General features: G+C 39.8%; 1 protein-coding gene across 10 annotated transcripts in view; it reads left to right on the top strand.

The window, feature by feature from the left end:
- Positions 1-20,046, top strand: part of FGD3 (FYVE, RhoGEF and PH domain containing 3) — a 112,974-nt gene extending 92,928 nt beyond the window's left edge. For 9 of the 10 annotated variants that reach the window (XM_087744090.1, XM_087744091.1, XM_087744099.1 and 6 more), the window contains exons 15-19: positions 312-374; positions 7,537-7,659; positions 9,657-9,800; positions 12,248-12,388; positions 18,638-20,046. In XM_087744090.1, coding sequence (XP_087600216.1) covers positions 312-374; positions 7,537-7,659; positions 9,657-9,800; positions 12,248-12,388; positions 18,638-18,862 — 696 coding nt within the window. In that variant the 3' untranslated portion in view covers positions 18,863-20,046. Of the gene's footprint in view, positions 1-311; positions 375-7,536; positions 7,660-9,656; positions 9,801-10,540; positions 12,222-12,247; positions 12,389-18,637 lie in introns of those variants that run through there. The other variant, XM_087744100.1, reaches the window with a different exon arrangement.
- Positions 20,047-21,024: the final 978 nt, after the last annotated feature.

Raw genomic sequence — 21,024 nt, 5'->3', positions numbered from 1 at the left:
GGCTCTCAGGGCTCAAATGGAATGGTGTAATTCAAAACCTGCCCGGTTGCTTTCTGCAGTGCTTATGGGGGAAAGGCACATGCTGCAGCAAAAAGCAGACTTGGCAATGCAGTGCCATCTGTAAAATCACCCACCTCATAACCAATCCAGTATCTGAGGGTGGCTGAGTACATGTGCAGTTAAAGTGTATTGACAAGCAAATAGTCGAGGGGCTAAAAGCAAATGATGCCATGTTTTCTTTTTCAGTGTTTAATATGTTTTAGGAAGAGTATCCATGTTGAAATGGTTCTGTGTCATTCTGTTTCTCTCAGATAGCAAGCACCAGCTCGGTGGAATCAATGCCAGGAGCAGATGGTGGTGGTGCATTTGGAGGGGTAAGTAATTTGAAGCTAATAGTTTCGGTAGAGCAAGCTGCAGGGGGGGGCGTATGTTTCTTTTGTAGCAGGAAAAAAAAGAGAGATACTTCAGTATATCAGTTTATATTCTGCTGTCTGTTGCTGCAGCTGCGCTGTCCTTAACTTCTTGGCTAAGTTACAGCCACAGCTACTTACAGAGTTTGCACCATCAGTGAATTTAAATCCTCCTGTTCCAGATACAGGCTGCACATGTGTGTGAACCTAGTTATGGGGAACCTAGCTGGAGGGAAGTTGATTGTTACATTTGTAGTGTTGGGGGTGGTGGTGGTGGTGGTTTTTTTTAAATTCTGATAGGGAGCTACGCTGAATGCTTGGGAGAAGGAGGGCAGAAAGAGAAGGAAACCTGTCTAGTTAATACTGTCATATTGTGTAACTGAGGATTTCATCTCCAGAACCAAATTTTGATTAACACTTCTTCGATAATGTGCTTTTCATGTTTTTGCCAATACAGAGTTGGAGATGATAGTACTTCCATACATCTCTGGCCTGTAAGTGATTGGCTGCTGCAAAAGCAAAATATACTTTTAAAGATATTTTTCATTTTGCTCTGTACAGCATCCGTGACTGCTGGTGAGTCAAATCAGAGGTTCTGAGTCCTTAATAAGGTCTATTTTTTAGCATTCTTACCTCTCCCTTCTAAAATGTCTTCTGAGAATAACAGATTTTCAGGAAATGCCTTAGAGTCAGCTGAGTTTACTGAAAAAAGTCCCAACAAGAAGAAACAACAACAACCAAAAAAAACCCCTATCTGCTGAGGCATACTATAGGATATTATGTATTAGCATGACCTTTTTAATAACAAAGGAGCCACTTAGCAGGCTCTTCCAGACCTGTGGCCAAGCTTGTAACCTCCTGGTAGATTTTACAGAGTATCAGTGAAAAGCTGTTAAACAATCCAGCAACCTGACCTATACAAACAAGAGCTTATTAAAAATAAGTGTTTGTAATTAGTGTACTCCTTTCTGTTTATTGTTTTTTCACACTTCATATTTTCCCTAACCAATTTTTTATTTGTAGTCTGTTTTGCAATTAGTGCCCCTGTTCCTTGAGTTACAGATGCTATAGTGAGCTAGCTACTTAATGAAAATCATGCTTTATATAGTATTTAAAAACAAACACAGAAAGATTTCTGTTGGTCTTAAGTTTCTTAGGGAAATGTAAATTTTAATTGTAATTAAATAAAAAAAATTTAGATCTTTTTAGCTGATTATAACTAATTGTGTCAGTGTTTTGCATAGTATATCTTGACACATTAAGTAATTTTCCTTAAGTTGTGTATTTAAAGAAAAATTGAATTCTTGAGATAGAAATAAAAATGGAGTTGATTAAAAACAAAAAGCTAAAAATATCCAAAATTGTGTATTATTGATTCTGGGATCTCATTCTGCTGTACTGTAGCAAATGGATAACATCAGCGTGAGCAGTGAATTCAGATGTTAGTTGCAGCTTTAGAAAATATTAACTTTTAATGATGACATCCCGTTAAAAACATCTCAGTGAGTGCATGAGCAAAGTACATTCTGTGCTTAACAGCTTCCACATGCAAACCACTTGGTGGTAGTGGTGGTCAGCAAACTAATATCTCCTTCCTGTGGTTCTGCTGAGTCTCCTGAAGTGTCTGCTGGGGTTTTGTTCAGTGGTGCACGTTAGCATAACCAGACAGTGAAAACCTGCTGCAGGAAGTATAATCTGCTTGCTGTAACTGTTTGCTGCACTGCACTGCTGGCACAGTTTATGTTCAACCTTCTGCATGCACGAGGAAAGTACAAGCCAGTGGAAGATTGTCTTGCATGTAATCTTGCATGTGTGACATTTGCCATATAGAGAAACAAACTAAACAATTTTTCTGCATTGCAAAGTACAAAATATACTATATAATTTAAATTAATTTCTCACATAGATTCAGCATTTCCAGAAGCACCTGCTGATGTTCTGCTCCATTGCAAGTGTCTCCAAATATGTAATTTGTAAATGGAAAATACGCAGCTGTATAAGCATGAGAAGAAAAAGATTTGAAACCCCTTTGTTGCTCATGTGTCTGCCCATGTAATAGTCTCTAATATATACACAGACTGTATATGTATTGCATGTACAGCCTTGAGGCTTAATTTCTACGTACTGGGCCAGATACAGTGAAATATATAGCAAGTAATAAATAACAGAACAACAGTCTCCTGAGCCCATTGGTTTTCTTGCTGTTCCTACCAGCTCTTCGATGTTTCTTCCCTGCTTTTCAGAAGCGAATGGAGGTTCCAGTGGTTCACTAATGATGTGATGTCTGCTTTCCTAAGCATTCCAGCCGCAGGCCTTCACATTGCAGTCACTTAGCTCTAGGCATGAATTGTACTTCTCACTGGGGTATGCGCTCTTTTTCCACCAAAATTTTAAAGTTGGAGGAAACTGTCAAGATTTAGAGAGTTAAATGCAGCTGTAAAGTAAAGGTAAATTAGTGGTCAAAACAGCCCAGTCTGAAAGAAGTTGTTTTAGACCCTGGCTCTGAACAGATTTTATGCAAGTGTTTTTTTCTGTCAGACTCGCCAGCTTTAAAACAGAGCTGGGTACACCAAGAAAGATGAGAAATATGACAATTATTCAAGTTCATTAGTATCAAGATATTCCAGTTGAAGCTAGGGCAGCTTTGTATTAGCTTCCCTCTTAACATAGAATCATTTAGGTTGGAAAAGACCTTTAAGATCATCACGTCCGACCGTTAACATAGCACTGCCAAGTCCACCAATAAACCATGTCCCTAAGCACCACATCTACCCCTCTTTTAAATACCTCCAGGGATGGGGACTGAACCACTTCCCTGGGCAGCCTGTTCCAGTGCCTGACTACCCTTTCGGTGAAGCACTTTTTCCTAATATCCAGCCTAAACCTCCCCTGGCGCAACTTGAGGCCATTTCCTCTCATCTTATCACTTGTTACTTGGGAGAAGAGACCGACCCCCACCTCACTACAGCCTCCTTTCAGGCAGTTGCAGAGAGCAATAAGGTCTCCCCTCAGCCTCCTCTTCTCCAGACTAAACAACCCCAGCTCCCTTAGCCGCTCCTCACATGACTTGTTCTCTAGACCCTTCACCAGCTTCGTTACCCTTCTTTAGACACATTCCAGCACCTCAAGGTCCTTCTTGTAGTGAGGTGCCCAAAACTGAACACAGTACTTGAGGTGCGGCCTCACCAGTGCCGAGTACAGGGGGTCGATCACTTCCCTAGTCCTGCTGGCCACACTACTCCTGATGCATCTAATGCACTGAACGTACATCAACAGTAAATAATGTAGCTTGTGTAATAAAGGACACAGTTGCAAAGTGACTGTTAAATTTATCTTTGATGAACAAGGTTTGTGAATTACAATGCATGTCCTTGTTCTCTACAAAATCCTCTCTGTTCAGATGGTGTCTAGGTAAGAGTACGTGGCAAGGTTAACTTCCTGAGCCATCTCTGGGTGGGATGGGGGGACTGCCCTTGCAGCAAAGTCTCATGGTTTTCACAGGGATGGAAAGCAAAGGGCTTCTTAATTCCTTCCCAGTGTCAGCAGTTAAATAACATAATATTGAGTAAGTCTTTCTTCTATAATTGCTCGTTGGAATTTGCCAAGTCATAAAGAAAATACATTTTCATTTTTATTATCTTTTCTACAGCTGCAATAGCAATGTTTTGAACTCTTGTGTTCTCACTGTATTCTCATAATGTTGAGAAATATTATGAAACATTGCTGGTATTCATCAAACACTTATAGACCTCTTTATACAGGGCCTTTTTTGATTAGTGAAGTTACTATTAAATGCTTGTTGTATGCTACAGCTCAAGTTAAAATATAATGGTCTAAAATATAATTGTCTAAAATAAAAGCTCATGTATAACTGTCATAACAAATCTTGCCCAATATAATACCTTTCTGCTTTCTTTCCTTTGACAAATATATGGGTCATGTATTTCTGAAAGTGAACGCTGTCCAGACTTTTTCACATTGAGGAGGAAGTCAAATGCAAGATCCATTAGAGGAAGTATTCAACTTGAGTCTTATCTGTGTTATAGAAACATGCATGTGGGTGATGATGGATATTCCTATTGAGTACAAATCAAATTAACCAATTTCCACATGAAGCAGTCCATTCAATTCATGTTAGATGAACTTCAACATTTTTTCTATGCAGGCACATGTAGGTATCAATTGAAAGCCAAAAACTGGTTTTGTTTAGCATTCATCAAGATTATCTTCCAGTCACAGCTCCCAAGGCTAAATGGTGCCTTCATTTGTGCTCTTCCCGTTCCAGTAACTCTAGTGAAATTGTTGTTAACATAAGAATCAAAAGGCTTGTTGTGCTATATGCAATTTTTAACTATTAAGAAGAGAAAAAAATAAGGTTGACCGGTGAGGAAGTGTTCTGATCTAACAACTTAAGAGGAATCCATCCCTAGCTAGTGGAAGGAAGATCAGTCTTCTAAAAAAACTAAATAGCATTAGCATCAAAATTAGAGTGAGAAATGTCTGACTTTAGCCAATATATGTGATTGTCGTGGTTTAACCCCAGCCAGCAACTAAGCACCACACAGCCGCTCGCTCACTCCCCCCCGGTGGGATGGGGGAGAGAATCGGAAGAGTAAAAGTAAGAAAACTCATGGGTTGAGATAAAGACAGTTTAATGGGTAAAGCAAAAGCCGCGCGCGCAAGCAAAGCAAAGCAAGGAATTCATTCACTACTTCCCATCGGCAGGCAGGTGTTCAGCCATCCTCAGGAAAGCAGGGCTCCATCACGCGTAACGGTTACTTGGGAAGACAAACGCCATCACACCGAACGTCCCCCTTCCTTTTTCTTCCCCCAGCTTATATACTGAGCATGACGTCATATGGTATGGAATAGCCCTTTGGCCAGTCTGGGTCAGCTGTCCTAGCTATGCTCCCTCCCAGCTTCTTATGCACCTGGCAGAGCACAAGAAGCTGAAAAGTCCTTGACTAGTGTAAACTCTGCTCAGCAAGAACCAAAACATCAGTGCGTTATCAACATTATTCTCATCCTAAATCCAAAACACAGCGCTCTACCAGCTACTAAGAAGAAAACTAACTCTATCCCAGCTGAAACCAGGAGAGTGATACAAATAAAAAAGTTACTCCGTAGATTGCTGCTGATCAGTAAAAGCTTTTTGAATCACTTTAATTATACGCCTTACTTGGAGGGGTCTAATAGAGTCTGAAAGGAACATTTTTGCAATGATTCATCCAAGGCATTGTTCAGTTGTTGTAATTCAATGTTGTACTGGTTACATCTGGTTCTTCACAAGAAAAGTGAAATACTGCACTCCGCTTATGTGTGGGGGAGGACTTGGATTTGCGGGCATTCTGTTATGCTGAGCAATTAATATGTACATATATGGGGGTATAGTGATTTTCCTGAATGAACAAATCCATATGGCTGTGCTTCACCAAGCTGAATTGCAAAACATCCTGTATACTTGTATACAAGTTTGAAACATTGTTATTGCAGCTATAGAAAAGATAATAAAAATGAACAGATCCAATCCAATTAGAAGTAATTAGTTGTGGTTTTGTTGTGTAATGCCATTACAAGTCAGGGTGGTTTCAATAGCTCTGCTGAAAGACAATGTGCTTTCCTTTGTAACTAGGGAATGGCAGGGCAGGGACTCAAGGAGGCTGAAAGATGGGACAGTGGTGTCAGGTTATAATTTTTTTTTTTTTAATTGGCTTGAAAACCTGTATTAGTGACTTTTGCAGGTTAGTTGTAACTACTGAGGTGAGACCTTAGGGCAAATGGCAGAATTTCTCTAGCGCTGGTGACACCTGCCTGGTGATCTGTGGGCAGCCCCTGCTAATTCTGATTGCTGCTGCCTTTCCTCCCAGCTCCACATGCGCACATCTTTGTGTTAAATAAAGGCTTTGAAGAAGGGGAAATTTGTAGAGCCAATTGTTCTCTCTCAAGTGGACTTAAGTTGTGACTTAGTATGCTCTCGGTTTAAAGGGAAGGGGGAGTTGTCAAGGAGTCCAGAATCTGTGTAACCTGCAATGGGCCTGATCTTCACCTGGGTGATTTTTGGAAAAAACGTACAATACCTCTGCTCTTTCGATTTAGAGGAACTGTTTGTTTCTCCCAGTAGTTTGTTAAATGATTGTGTCAAGCAAATGAAAATGAAGAGAGTTATCATACCTCTTCTCATGAAAGAGCTGTGCTGGAGGAACATGATGCAGCCACCTCCTTTGGGCTGGGGGTGCCCCAGGCTTACCCCCAGGGAGCTGCTGTTCCCTTGCACATAGCCGTCCTGACTGGGAAGGAGGAATAGTATTTATTTCCTTAAAAAAGAAAACAAAACAGGAGGTCTACTTGAAGTTCTGTGTGAAGCTGTGTTTTTATGAGCTGCACGTTGTCATGTTAATGCTCTTCAGTTTATCAGAAAATGGTACAGTTGGGTTTAATTATGTGAGTGACTTTATGTACCAGCTTAGGTGCCTAGCTTAAGAGGCTAAACTTGCTTGGCTGTCTAGGTAGCTGATAGAAAGTGTCTTCTGCCAACAGCAGTTGATAGCAGGTCTCTGGTGTAGGTGTCTCTGTCTTCCTGAGGAGCTTTATGTTTCGTCATGGGCTGGGAGAGAGCCTAAGGAAACTCCTAAATTAAGCATTTGAAGTTGGGTGGTGCAAAAATCCACTGCCAGCACTGTTCACTTCTTCAGTCAAGCCATTTTTCCCAAAACATTCTCGTCTTCGCCCCATGAACAGAAGAGCACGCACAAAGTCAACAACATTTACCTTAACCCAAGTCACGTTGCAGCAGGGAGGAAGAAGTGAGTGCAAGAAGGAAAGCTCTTCTTGACAAGCCCACGTTGCCAGTTCCTCTTCCTCCTTACCAACAGACGGTGAGATGAGGTCGCTCAGTGGCTGTAAGGGCGCAAGTGGGCAGAGAGGGGCTTGAAGAATTTGCTCAAGCAATCTGAGATCATGTAATGCCCCACCAGAAACAGCCGGTGGCTGAGCCAGCCATCCAGCTGTAGGTCATTAGCAGAGTTGACATGAATTCTTTTCTAAAATGGTGTGAAACCCAAAGAGGATCTTTGTCAGTAGGACATGTCTATGAATTGTTTTCACATAATTGTACTTTTCATTTCAGAGTGATTCCTGTAGGAAATCTTCCAAATCCAAGCGAGACAAGGAGAAACAGGCTTGCAAGAGCTGCAGTGAAAGCTTTAACTCCATCACTAAAAGGCGGCACCACTGTAAGCAGTGTGGGGCTGTAAGTATCAGAATGTGCTGAGCTTTTTAGTTTCTTCTGCAGAGACTGTTGAAGAGAATTTTTTATTTTTTCAGTGCAGGAACTAAAAGATATTCTGGTTCATGGCAGGTCATTGACAGAGCAGATCTTTCCACTTGCTTTACCCCCTGGGAATCAGGGGAAAAAGGAGCATAACTCTGGTGCAAGGGGCCTAGTCTGTGCTGTTCTAAAGGCAAATACAGCACCTCAGTGGATAAGAAGAAGTACCTTCTCTGGAGATGTGCATGTATCTGAGGAAAGGGTTGTCCCCTATATTTTGTTTGCAGAAACAGAATGGCCTTCTGACAGCTTTACTTCACACAGCAGCTCTTTCTAGGATGAACAGCTGAACATACAATATTAAAGATGGATGGGTTCTTCTTTCCCCAAAGCAGAGTTGTCAAGAATTGCTTGCACTGAAGTGGTTTCCTCCTGCTTGAAAAGTACAAAAAAATCAGTTCTGGAGATTCAAGGCCAGGTTGCTGAAGGCACTTAGCCACCCTTCCCCAGTGCCATTCACTGACAGCTTAATTCTCGGGGAGGGGGTTATGAAAATCACAACCATGGCCAAGATGAGATTGATTTCTGTAATAAGACTTGAAACCTGCCTTCTGTGACTTGAGTTTCACGGTTCAGTGTTCCTAATATAGCTAGTACAGAATAATGTTATTTAAATACCATTATTCATTTGAAGTGGAGATGAATTTTCAGCTGAAGAGAGACCTAAATGTATAGTTAAGATGTCTGAAGAAACCTCAGTCTCAGCTATTGAAATAAAATTAGTGTGGAAGAGGCACTTTTACACCAGAATTGGGATTTTCAACCTTTTGGGTTTGTTTTTATTAATAATTACTAAAATCATGAAATACATTTCTGGAGGCTTAAAATGTTCCATTGCAAAGCTCATTATCGTTAAAGAAATTAAATAATAGCTTTCCCCCATGGACAGAGAGATAAAAAGAATTGCATGATTAATAATTTATTGTTAAACAGTTGTTGGTTATGTGATGTTTTGTGATGTGGCACTAGCATTCAAATTAAAGAAGTTAATTCATCTCAAGGAAAAACGATCATGTTTCTGAAAATGCTAGCTTGCTTTTGTTTATATAACTTGGCAGAACGGTGCTTCACTTAACACTTGCTGAATTAAGGCAGTTACCTTCATATAGTAATTAACATCTTGCAGTGAAGCATATAATAACATATACTTGTATCTGAAGGGCGTTTGTGGTGTATCATTGTACAGTAAATTCAGAATGGATGTCGAATCCGGCTGACTGTCCCTGCATTGCACCCTGGGGGACAGTTTCTTTCCTTGGAGCAGCTGTGCAACAGCAAGTGGCAGAGTCAGATTTTAAGCGCGAAAACAGGTTCTAGAGCTGCAGATCCATCACTCTTCACAAACACTGGTTTCATGGGACTGATGTGTCATTGTGTGCTCTTGGCAGCTGAGGAAAGGAATCAGAAGTTGTTAATTTGTCATCAGACATAGTTTTTAATGGGTGATATATTGGACTATGTTCTTAAAATGGTCAGTGATTTTTTTGATTCCTCAGTTCCATCCGGCTGAACTGCCTAATTGATGAGGAAGCATCAGCTATCTTTACTCTGAAAATCAGTCCTTCCTAGACCATTTTATGATTGGCATTAAAAAGCACTAATTGCTTTGTCAATCTAAGCCCTTTTTGACTCATAAAGGCTTATAAGAAAAGAAAAGCAAACTTGTATGATGATCATCATAAAGTATTTCCCAAAAGGCATGTTTTCTTTAATTATGTATATTGGTACACAGCATGGGATCACAAAAATGTTGATTATTAATGGAGGTAAATAAAGTAAATATTGTATTGGTCACTCCATCTTACACTTACATTGGTTTTCCAGATTTTATTTTAATAACAACTGCTCTGCAAGTCACTTTCTTTGGAGAAGGGTTATGTTTTAAGGATGGCTAATAAAGCACCATCTTTCTGATACAGGTGATCTGTGCAAAATGCTCCGAGTTTAAACCACTTGCAGATAATAACCGTCACAATCGAGTGTGTAAAGAGTGTTTTCTGCAGTTACCAGCAAGCCCTGGAGTGGAAGCAGTTGGGGAACAGAAGAAAAGACTAGCTGCAGAGGTACAGTATTTAGCTAAGAAACTTTTGGTATGCTAGCTGCCCTTGTAAGTCTCTCTTTTTTTTTTTTAATATATATTTATTTAAAACAAATAAAATTGTTTGGTTATCTTTTTTGCCCCATCATGATATTTGACTCTCTGGCCTATAACTTGTATTGAATGTGCATGCAGCCCGAATGCTGTTTGTAAACGGCAAGCGTTCATCATAGGATGCTGATCATACAGGGATGCACACAGGTTTTGCAACTAAGCTTCAGCTTTCAAAGAATGAAAAAAGAGGAAAAACTTCTGGCTTTTTATTATGGTGCATTTCCAATCTTGAGTTGTGCACAATAACTATTGGCAAAACTTGGCAAAATAAGATTTGTTTTTTCACTTTTAACTCCATATAGAAGATAGTTTTGCACTCCTTATTTCACATCCTGTCAAAATATCATTGAAAGGAATTTTTTCTTAGTTGATTGTGCAAAAGCTTGGCATCCTTCTGAAAGACTATCAGGATTCACTGAAACTTTCTCAAACCTGCTATAATGCAGACTCTTTTCTCCAAGACGTGACTTCCACAGATTATACAGTGTAAACTACTGCTTCACGATTGCCACAGATGTCACCAAGCTTTATACCATGATAGTGGAACATCCCACCCTTATTTTTTACAAGGACAAGGAACGTATTGGCAAACTGATTGGTTTTATCCTCAACCACAACAACTGAACCTTCTCTTACCAATGCTTTTTTTAGACTACAGGCAGAGCTGTGAGTACCATTACATGCCACGGTTTTCATGGGCCACCTTGAAGAAAAGGTTTTTATTTTACCTGTGAAATACAGCCACAAGTCACTGCGTGTGTAGAAGAGGACATTCATCTCAATTGAAAGTGAACCTACAGGGACATCAGACTCTTGAAAGAGCCACTGACACACAGAACTTAAATTCATTGTAAATCCTTCTTCCCCCTGATATGCTGACCTGCACCATCCTGCTTTGAGCACTGCATGGAAAATTGGGGAATGGTTGCAGCCTATAATGAAAAACATCTTACCTTGAAAAACATCTTTCTGGAAGCCACCAGACTGCCTTCGAGCCTTGTTATACTCCTCATCAGAACAAAACTACATGGAAAAGAGCTAGACTATGAGCAAGAAATGTAAACCTGCCAGTGCATATCCAGAGCTCCTGTAATAAATGCTTCCTCAACTAGTCTTCTTAGGCCCTACCCCGCTCTGCTTCCCAGCATGTCATGTTTCTTTCCAGGCTACTAAATGTACCTACACAGGTAAAATTACACCAGCACGGTGTCCCAGAGTGAACTCTGCTGCTCAGGTGCTTTGTCAACTTTGTACCCAAACACATCCAGAATGTCAGAAATACAAAGTGGCGTAAAGCTACAAATGCACTTCGCCCTTCCCTGAACTACCACGTCTGCAGAGCGCGGAGAAGATTCTGGATCCAGAGCTTGATACCATCAAAAACTTCAGATATACACTACAGCTATGCCTACAGATGATGAGCACTTAATATGCATCAGTATAGTCCGTTGGATCTCATGATAAACTTTCTAGCACTGTTTCAACAGAGTTGTTTGCCACTAAAGTGAAAACCTACACCTACCCAGCTGAGAGCTCTGTTAATCTGAAAAGCCAAAAAGCAAACCAGTGAATGTGACCTATAGCTTTACTTTAGAAAGCAGATTACAGCAGAAAGCTGTAAAAACCCAAAGAAAAGAGTAATTTTTCTCTCATATTGCTCAGGCTTCTAGCCTTCTGCTAAATCTTCAAAGGATCAGGTAAAATGCAAGAAAGTGTGTAAAAAAAGAAAGATCAGAGCCGGTCTTCTTTCCCTCCTATTTACATTAAACTTTCTTAACAAGCTTAATAGCAGCTGAGGAGATTGCCACTTTACAAATGTTATTAGCAGATGCCAGAAATCCCCAGGAGACTTCTGTGCGAAGTCTAATGTGAACAGGAATTCTGTTTTTCTTTGCTTTCTATCAGAAGACAAAAATTTCTTTCAATCTTTTTTTGCCGTATTGCTCTCTGATTTGGCTTAAGTCTTTGCACCCATGCACAAGAGTGTCTGTTAGTACACTATTTGCATTAATTTGAAATCATCTCCCAGCCTACTTTGCTAAGCAAGAAACTAGCTGCATCATCTTAATTACCATTCTCAATTTACTTGGTGGAGTTGGAATTTAACTTCTTGTCCACTGGGAACAGTAGTTCAGCGTCTGCCTCTATTACATGGAATTGTCCTAATTCTTCATGGTATATAATAATGATTAAACTTTTGTTCAGTTATGGGATATCCAGCGTTTGCCCTACAGTATTATTTGACTCTGGACAGCTTAAATTAAGTATATTTTATACTTAATTCTAAGTATTTTGCCCACGTAAGCATCAATGGAAACAGCCTTTTTTTTCTTTTTTTCTTTTTTGCTCTCCATCCAGAAGCAAAGCATCTTAGCAGCTGAAAACAGCCTCTTCAGCAGCTACCTCCAGTTCCTTGAAAAAGGGAAGACTTGGTACAAAATGTGGGTGACCATCCCCAAGACGGAACCTCTTGTTCTGTATCTGCAAGGAAGTAGCCAGGTAAAATGGCATTCATGAAGGTTAACACACGGGGGGGAAGGCATAAGTTTAACTATGTCAAGCTGAGAAATAGGTCAAAGGATTTGGCTTGGTTTCAACAACAAAAATGAGCTTGGTATTCTGAATATAGCACAAAGCCTCAGAGATTTCAGATTTCCTTGTTATCTGTAGTTACTGCTGATATGGTTGTGAGCAAATGTTTAAGCTCATAGCTTTTATTTTCCATTTTTTAACAAAAAAGGACAAAACAAGGATAATTTGAATATGTTTTGGGTTTTTTGGAGGTTTCAGACAGGTATATTCAAAGGTTTTATTACCCTGTCATTAGGGAAAGCACTTTCCTGTAAAATGTGTAGAGCTGCAAAGCAGTCTAAATATTGCAATTGATGGTTCAAGCTTTTCTTTTTTTTTTTAAACCTGATTTTGGTTGAGGGGTGGAGGAATTTATGGAAATGTAGATGATCTTCAGCCTGAAAGGTGGACTGTGTTTGGTAAAGCTCCTTGTCATAGCATCATGTGATTTTATCTTTACTTGAAATAATTACTGTGGCAAGCTTTTTTTTTTTTTTGAAGTGTGCTCTTGAAGCTAGCTAGCATTTGTGTGTGATGAAAGTCAAGTGACGGAAATATCTATATCCAAGACAGAATATAGAAAATAGAAATATCAGTCATGCTTCCTTAGGGCTGAAGATAAAGAATGACAATGCTGAAATGAGATGCCCCATATCCAATTTTTTATTTGGCATTTGGCACGTTTGTATGCGGCTTTGGTTTTCTCCTGGATGGTATGGAAGAAGAAATGGGTCCAAATTCAGCCTAGCATTACCCTGCTGTAATTCTAGTGATACGAAGGGTTTGCTTTTTATTAGCATCAGTTTGTATGGCTGTAGCTGGGAACAGTCTGGGAACTAAATATTACCCATGATTTTATAAAGCTATTCAAAGTAAAACTTATCCCATAGCAAATATTCAAGAAGTACACATTGTCCTTAGGAGTGTGTTCATTTTGCTGCTTGTCAGCAAGAACACCTCTGGTTTTAAATAAGTGTGTGTAATGTTTTAAGCGTGGTGCTCAAGAGGCTGAAAGCTTGAATTTGGAGCTCCAGACACAGCCCACTTGGCGTCGTCTGGGATTCAAACCCCACACTGAGTAACCTTCCAATTCATGCCATGGGCAGCGAGCTGCCTGGCTTACCTCCTTGTCAACAGGAGATGCATGACTGAAATTACAAGTTGAAAAAGCAAACTGCCTCAGACAAAGCGCTAAAACGAATGCAACGAAACCAATCTTTAGATCTCTCTGGAGTCAGAGTCTGCGGAAATGAAAAAAGCTTTAAAAAGCAAAGCAGAGGAAACAGCTTCGCTGTGAAACATTTCAACTGATATGAAAGCTGTGCCTCAGCAAAGGACCAGTGCCAGCCCTGTATCCCATACAAACCAAGCCAGAGTGTCTCACACAGGCAAGCTTGGGGAAGGATATTGAGAATAGAGGGAGAGAGGTCTAAATTCTTTGGCCTTCCTCACCCAGGAGCAACATATGTCATCTAAGAGATGATTGCAACGAGGAGTTGAGAGGAAGCAACGCCTCTTACATGGAATGACCTAGAAAGATCATTTCTCCTAGTGCCCAACCAATCATTTCAGGACAGCACAAGTTATAACCCATGGGACATAAACCAGCTGTATTTAGTGCACAGCAGAATAGTGCTCAATTCTCCAGGCCCCCTCCTGACAGTTGTGCAAGGCCAGGGTTTGAAGCTGGGGGAGCTTCTGTGTTTCAGATGCTACGTTCTTTGCTCCATGTCCTGCCAAATTTGATCTTGAGCCTCTGTTGATATTATTAGTAAGATCCTATCTTTTAGGGGAAAAGAGTGCCTTTGACACTGATTGTCAATTTCATGACAGTTATATTTAGTGGTTTGTGTCCTCAGCTGTTCCAGGTGTGAGATAAATCTCCCAATAAAGCAGCAAGAAAACATAAGGGACAAGGTTGATCCATCTTATATTCAATAACTAAGCCAGGATTTACTATCAAGAATCACCGATTGCAGGCTGAGACTATAAACAACAAAAATGAGTCCCTTCTTCAAGGGCCTGCCATTCCCACTCATATGCTTTCTTCAATTTGCATCCAACTGAAGGAGAAAATTATGAAGCAAATCCCATTCCTTGGTATTAACCCAACGTTGTTGTTAGTTCTGATTTACGTAGTATACACTAGACTTCTGAGAAAAATCTCTTCCAGAGCTTCTTTCCTGGTGGCTGAGTGTCTGGAATCAGTCAGGAACCACTCACATGTTTGAATGTTATTTTCCCAGGCATTGTTTTGTTTTATACAACCACCTTGATGCATTTCACAAACCTCTTTAGGCCTGCAAAGAAGCATTTCAGTGCCTAAAAAAAGAGGTGCCTTTTGGGAATAATATTGCCAACAATGGTATTAAAGGTCTTGAAACACAGACCAAGTGAAGCATGACCGTAGGAGTTTCAAAGTTGGGGGATTATTTTTAAAAAGAACAGGCAGAATAGCTGCCTCTTGGGAAGAAGGAGTAAACCAAGCTGAATCTGGAGCTTCTGATACAGTAAAAGCCCTGACAGCTTTCATCCTCTGCACCCCTGGGCCTCAGACTGAAGAAGGGATGCCAGTGCAAATGGAAATACGACTTGTAGGTTTCAAGCGAGAGCAAGAAAACTGCTCTTTTGCTTTAGATCCTTGTCCTGGGAGAATGAATTAATCCTCTAAGTGGTCACGGTTTACATCTTGCATGAGGATAAAATTCACAGCTTATTTAGGTATGGAAATCATACCAATTTTATCTGTCCTCAAACTGAGACAGAATTTGTGCAGTTGTTTGTCATGTTTATTTGAGTGGAATTAGAAGAGTTTGCCTATAAGCAAAGACCACCTCAAGCTCAAAGATCAGTGGTTTTATAGAAATTAGTCTGTCTTTCCAAGGGCTCAACCTGGAGCTTCTGCCCCCATTGGCCTAATAAAATGTGCAACTACCTCCAGAGCTCTGACATTAACTTACACCTGATTGAGAAATGCAGAATTGAGGAGTCCCAGCTAGCTAGAGAAGTAATGAATTTTGGAGAAATATGGAAGGTAAATCTAGTATAGTGAGAGCTAGTGTATATAATAATGATCAGGTTTGATCCAAGAGAAAGTTTTGCTTTATAAATTCTGAAGAAAAATCTTTTATTCATCATGTAAATGTGATTTACTCCTAGAAAATAAGGGAGTAGCTGAGTTTGAAGTTGAGCTCGGGATTTTATAGAAGTATTTTTGTGGCTTGTCTGTTGACTCTGTTTAGGTGAGGCTTTAATTGGCCCTGCACAAAACTCTGCCTGTCCTTCTTCATGGTCCTGCAGAGCTTTGCATCTTGGCACACCATCGCGTCACGGGAGTCTCTCAATGATTTGTGCAAGGTTGGGATTAGATCATAAGTGGGTAGAGAGTGGAGTTTGGGTGGAAAGACAAGGATTTTCTAAGCCTACTGAAAAGTAGTAGGCGAAAATGATAGTGGTTCGTCAGTGGGTAATGGTTGTTCTGTATATTTGTATGAGAGAGCTTATACGCTGCAAAGAGATGTGCAGTGCAAGAGGGATGTCTGTATGGAGGGGTGCATGAAATAGAACTGCCTGTGTGGTGGAATTGAGCTATCCATTCCCAAATCTTAAACCCTGGGTGTTGTAATGGCTGTAATAGAGCAATAAATAAATGCTGCTGTAATAACCTAGATAAATAACACATTAGTATTATGCTGCTTGGAGTCAGGATGAGTGCACAATGGTTGTAATTACTGATAGTATTACACATCCAGCAGATTTTTGTGTACTGCTCACTATCTCAGGAAAATGATTGAAATCAACCCTAAAGCAAAGGTCTTTTCAGCACTGGCTAGTTTGGTTTGATGAAATACTGATATCATGCAACCCTAGTATGTTGCATACGTAAATATTTAAAAAAAAAAAAAAATTCAGCCAGCCAAATCCAGTAGGCTCTTAAAAATGGAGTATTTATCTCTCTGTAAGGCCTGTAAATCTTTACGTGCTCGGTGTAGGGCCTGAATTCCTCGTGGGTGCAGAACAACCCCTGGATTTGTTGGACTCCAAGTAGGAAGGGAAGGGTTCAGTGCCAGAGGAAATCCAGAGGTGCTCCTGGTCCCACAGAGAGATCTGGTTTGGGTGTGTGGTATGACTGGAGACTGAGTGCTTCACCTGTCGGTAGTGCAGCTTTTCAGAGATAATTTAAATCCCTTCCTTTTGGATCAGGCAGGTACAGAGAAAGTGACAAAGGCATCATATTAAGAAAAGGGAGGAAGCAAGACCAAAGGCAGTCTGCTTAATTTGCCTGTGTCTGCACGTGTTGGGTAGGTGTAACATGTACAATTCAAACATCAGTTTGCTCTTACGCTGAACTTCTGGGCTACAAACGATATCATTTGTCATTGTCATGGGCAACCTCCGATTTTACATGTGACAAGTCTTAGTGTCTATTTTTCTAAAACAAGATCGGTGAAGCAGGCATGGTTGATCTTGCATGTGCTCCTGCGCATTTTGTGTTCATCAGTCCTGTATTTGCTTGCTTTAGCACTGCCACATATGCAGGTCTAGAGCTACTCCGTACATGCCAGTTCAAACTTCTGCATGTGCAAGACCTCCCTGTTTATACGGATGCAGCCGTGGTGTCAGGATCTAGAAACTGTATGCTGCTTTTAACACAATGACTTGCATGCAAATAGGAACTGAATTCTTCACTGTTTGACCCAAAGTTGCCAGTAAATCTCCTTGAATAGTGCTTTGTCTTCAAGCAGATGGACTCTGGCATTTTTGCATAACAATGACAAGTAGTAGATTAATAAATCAGGAAGCTTGTATTGGTTTAATAAAATGTGTAGACACATTTTTGACTGTATTTTTTGCCCCTTTAGTTAATGTATGTGTTTGCATAGATGTGAGCAGTTCTAAGTGTTAGAAAAGTAGATTTTTTTGCCATTGTTCTCAGAGCTGTGGTCCCCTTCCAGATTCACTAAGTCATTTGCATTCAGTATGGGGTGACAAAAGAATGACTTTGCCACCTCTTTGTGGGATGCCTTGTTAACTTTGGTATGAGGCATTGAACTTGAGTAGGCTGCTACACAAGTAGCTGCTGCAAGAGGTGATGCTTGATGTCTGTGTGGTTTAGACTTCAGCTTGGGGACCCATCTTTGAAAACGCGTTGATGGCATCAGTTGAAACAAGTTGCTTGGTCATGGCACACCATGCCTTGCTAAAGTACCCCTTTCCTGAGAGCTTAGTAGAGGAGTTGGTTGATGCCTAAGATGTGACTGTTAGAGAGCTGTATCGCTCCTTAGATCGGTGAGTTAATCTGGCCTTGGAAGGATGTTCAAGAATCTGAGCTTCAACTTCCTTGACAACTCTGAAAGGCATCATAAATAACCCAAGACCACCTGAGAAGATTGACTAATTGATTTAAAATCTGAAATTCTCTTTTATTTCAAAGTCTCTTCCCTGGTAGTTGTCTTTGTGTCTCTCAGTGTCCAGCTCTGCCTATTTGTCTCCTTTAAACTAATCTTACAAATGTCCCATGAGGTTCAAAAAGGACTACACCGGACTATTCTCAGCTGGATCTGATTGCCTGTACCGAATGCAAAGATTTTTTTGTAAAAGACAGCATGCGTCAGTTATGTGAAATTACATGAAAATCCCCAACCATGCCACTGCTGGATCTGTATTCTTATTGTGAAAGGGAATCTGTTAAATAAGAAGAATAAAGCACCAATAAGTCATTGCCTTTTATTGTTTTAAGTTAAACAGTCAATATCACCTCTGTTTTCTAAGTACAGTACTGAACAAGGAGCCAAATGCACATGTGCTCTGGAACTGTGTTCATGTGCTTATTTAAGAGTGTGCGTGCGTGTTCGCTCTGTGGGCAGGGATGGCAGGCTACGGCTCTAGCACAGAGGGGTTGTCAGCTGGCAGCACACACTGAGACACTCTGGTGTGGTGAGAGTTGTGGTATAGCTGCCTAGCCTGAGCGTGTGGCTGGTGACCATGTCTCCAGTGTAGAGTAATGCATCTCCAACCACATCTTACTACTTCAAAGTGAGTTTTAAACTGTTTGAAACAGGCATTTATTTAATCCCATTGAGAGGAAATCTTTCTTCCCCATGCAGTATATCCCTGCTCCTCCCATTTCAAATATCATTTGTTGCTGAATTTTTACATTTGTTCTTTCTTCTTTAGGATGGACGGAGCCCACGTCCTGTTCCTCTGCCTGGATACGAAGTCAGTTTACCAGGTTCTGGTGAGAAGTTTGAAGTAAAGCATGTTTTTAAGCTTTGCCAGTCCCAGCAAACTCTATATTTCAGTGCAGAAGATGAAGAACTGCAGATGAAATGGATGGAAATTCTCAGCAAAGCGGCCAAAGGGGAAACTGAAGATATAGCTGAAGGGCTTGGCAACCCATAGAGCAAGTTCCATTTAGTTTCTTTCCTACATGCTATAAACCATCACTTGAATTTGGTATTCATGGCACTTTGGAATCTGTATGGCTTTATCTTTTCATGTGTCTGCATAGGAAATTCAGTGGTTTCTCTCCTTTTATTGTACATTTCTCACGTACAGTAGTTACCTGGCATATATTATGTTAAAGGAAAAGGTAGTTGTAGTTGTTGGTGATGTCAATGCTGGTTTTAAAACAAAAGACAAGGAGAAAAGCGTTAATTTCAACAAAGGTAATGGAAAACCATTGGTCTCTTGTTTTCCTAAATGTATATTTTCCAGTCCTTTTGATTGCTGTTCAGTGCAGGATGTGTATAGTCTGTGATTAGTTCTATAAATGCTGCCTTTTAAGTTAAGTGTTGTAAAGGCTTGTGCTGGCCACTGACATTCCGTTCTCTGTCCTTTCCCTCCTGATAAAAGGTCTTTGTGACTTGTGAGCAATGTACTGAATATTTTCCCTTTGCTAAAACTATGTCTCTGCTATTTTGAGATGACCTGTTCACAAGACAAATACTGTAGAAGGGACTTCTAAAAATGACTGCAAACTGTGCAGAAAAGAACATTAAGGAGCCTCATTGATTTTAAGCATTTATAATATTGTTTTGTTTTCTTTTGAAACCAATACCTTCCTTCCTTCTATTTGAACCCATTTTGATGTAAGTGAACAAACGTTTTATACTGAAAACTGGGTTATGATCAATAAACAAGAACATTTTTAGTACACACAGTACAAAAAGGTGACTTTTTTGTTGTATTGGTTAATTTAAAAGTGACCTAGGATTTATTTATATAATTTGTAAATAATGTTTCATAAGTATTTTAAGAATTTTTAAAAGATCTCAGCTAACAGGATTTAGTGCATAGAATAAGAGACATTTGTATGAACTGAATTTGTAATTTAATTTCCCTGTTCACCTGTATTTGTCTTATTTTCAAACTTAAGTGCTTATCTATTTAAATAAAAATTCATGCAGTTAACTCCTGAGCCAGATCTCCAAGGCACAGCAAGCTTTAGGTCAACATTTAATATAGATTTAAAAAAAAAAACAAACAAACCAGAACAAAAAAAACAAAAAAAGGCATGTCTGTTCCTAGTGGTAGTAAGCATGTAGTACTGATAAAAATGAAATAAAATCTGTCACAGTACTGTATTTTTAAATGGTTTGGTTTAACTGTTGTTTCCTCTTCAGCCTTCTACGTTTTCTGATATTAGTAGAAAGAGCTAGCTACTCTGTACAGCCAGAGTTTGTTAGGATTGTTGAAAATTAGTGATCTGCATCAGTGAGTATTTTCCTCACCTAGAGAAAAGGATTTGGTTTTTTCCTTGTTTGGGGTTTGTTTTTGTTGGTTTTTTTTCCATTGGTGTAACAAATCATATACCTGAAGTCCATGATGCTAAAAATTAGAAGCCTTGTATTTAATTAGCTACCGGTAAAATTTCATGAGACTTGTATCTTCCCTCTCCTCCCTACCCCCCTCCCCATTCCGTGCTTTCAGTTAGCATGAAAAAGGTTTCTTGCAGAGTAATTTTTATCGTGTAGTTCATGAAAAGGAATTGTTTTCAGTGTGTGTTATTTCCTTCCCCAAGCTTCCCTGAAGATGTGATGATGTAGAATGCTTGCCTTGAAAATTTACTCATTTTATAATACTTCTGGTTTGGGGTTGGTGGGTTTTGGAGGGTTTTTTTTTTTATTGTTTTAAAGTTTTTCCTTTATTACTCCGCTTGCTTGGTTCTTTTTCTTTGTTACCAGGAGAGAAATGGGAAGGGAGAATGGTAAACCAAAACAAAATTAATGCATCTTAATACCTCTTTGATTTTCCATTTTTATTAACCAAGAAAAAAGCTTCAGCCACACGTTTTTTGCAATTTTTTTTCCATTTTGTTCTTTTTTTATAAATAAGTATGTCAAAATATACAGCTAATCATTTTATATTCCTCAGTTAACCTTCTTTTTAAGAAAAAAAAAATTCTAAAGAAATACTTGTAGTGTACCTGCAATGATGGTACCTGTGGGCATTTGTGTCGCAGTTCTCATGCAGCAACTTTGTTTCCAGTGTGTTCTTCCACATTCAGGGGACATGGCAAGGAACCTGCCTGGAGAATGCTAGCGTGCTTTATGACTAAGCCC

Source organism: Nipponia nippon, unplaced genomic scaffold (assembly GCF_047370975.1).
Source record: "Nipponia nippon isolate SJK-2023a ecotype South Korea unplaced genomic scaffold, ASM4737097v1 scaffold_9, whole genome shotgun sequence".
In the NCBI taxonomy this organism is placed as follows: domain Eukaryota; kingdom Metazoa; phylum Chordata; class Aves; order Pelecaniformes; family Threskiornithidae; genus Nipponia; species Nipponia nippon.
This window is presented reverse-complemented; position numbering and strand designations above follow the sequence as displayed.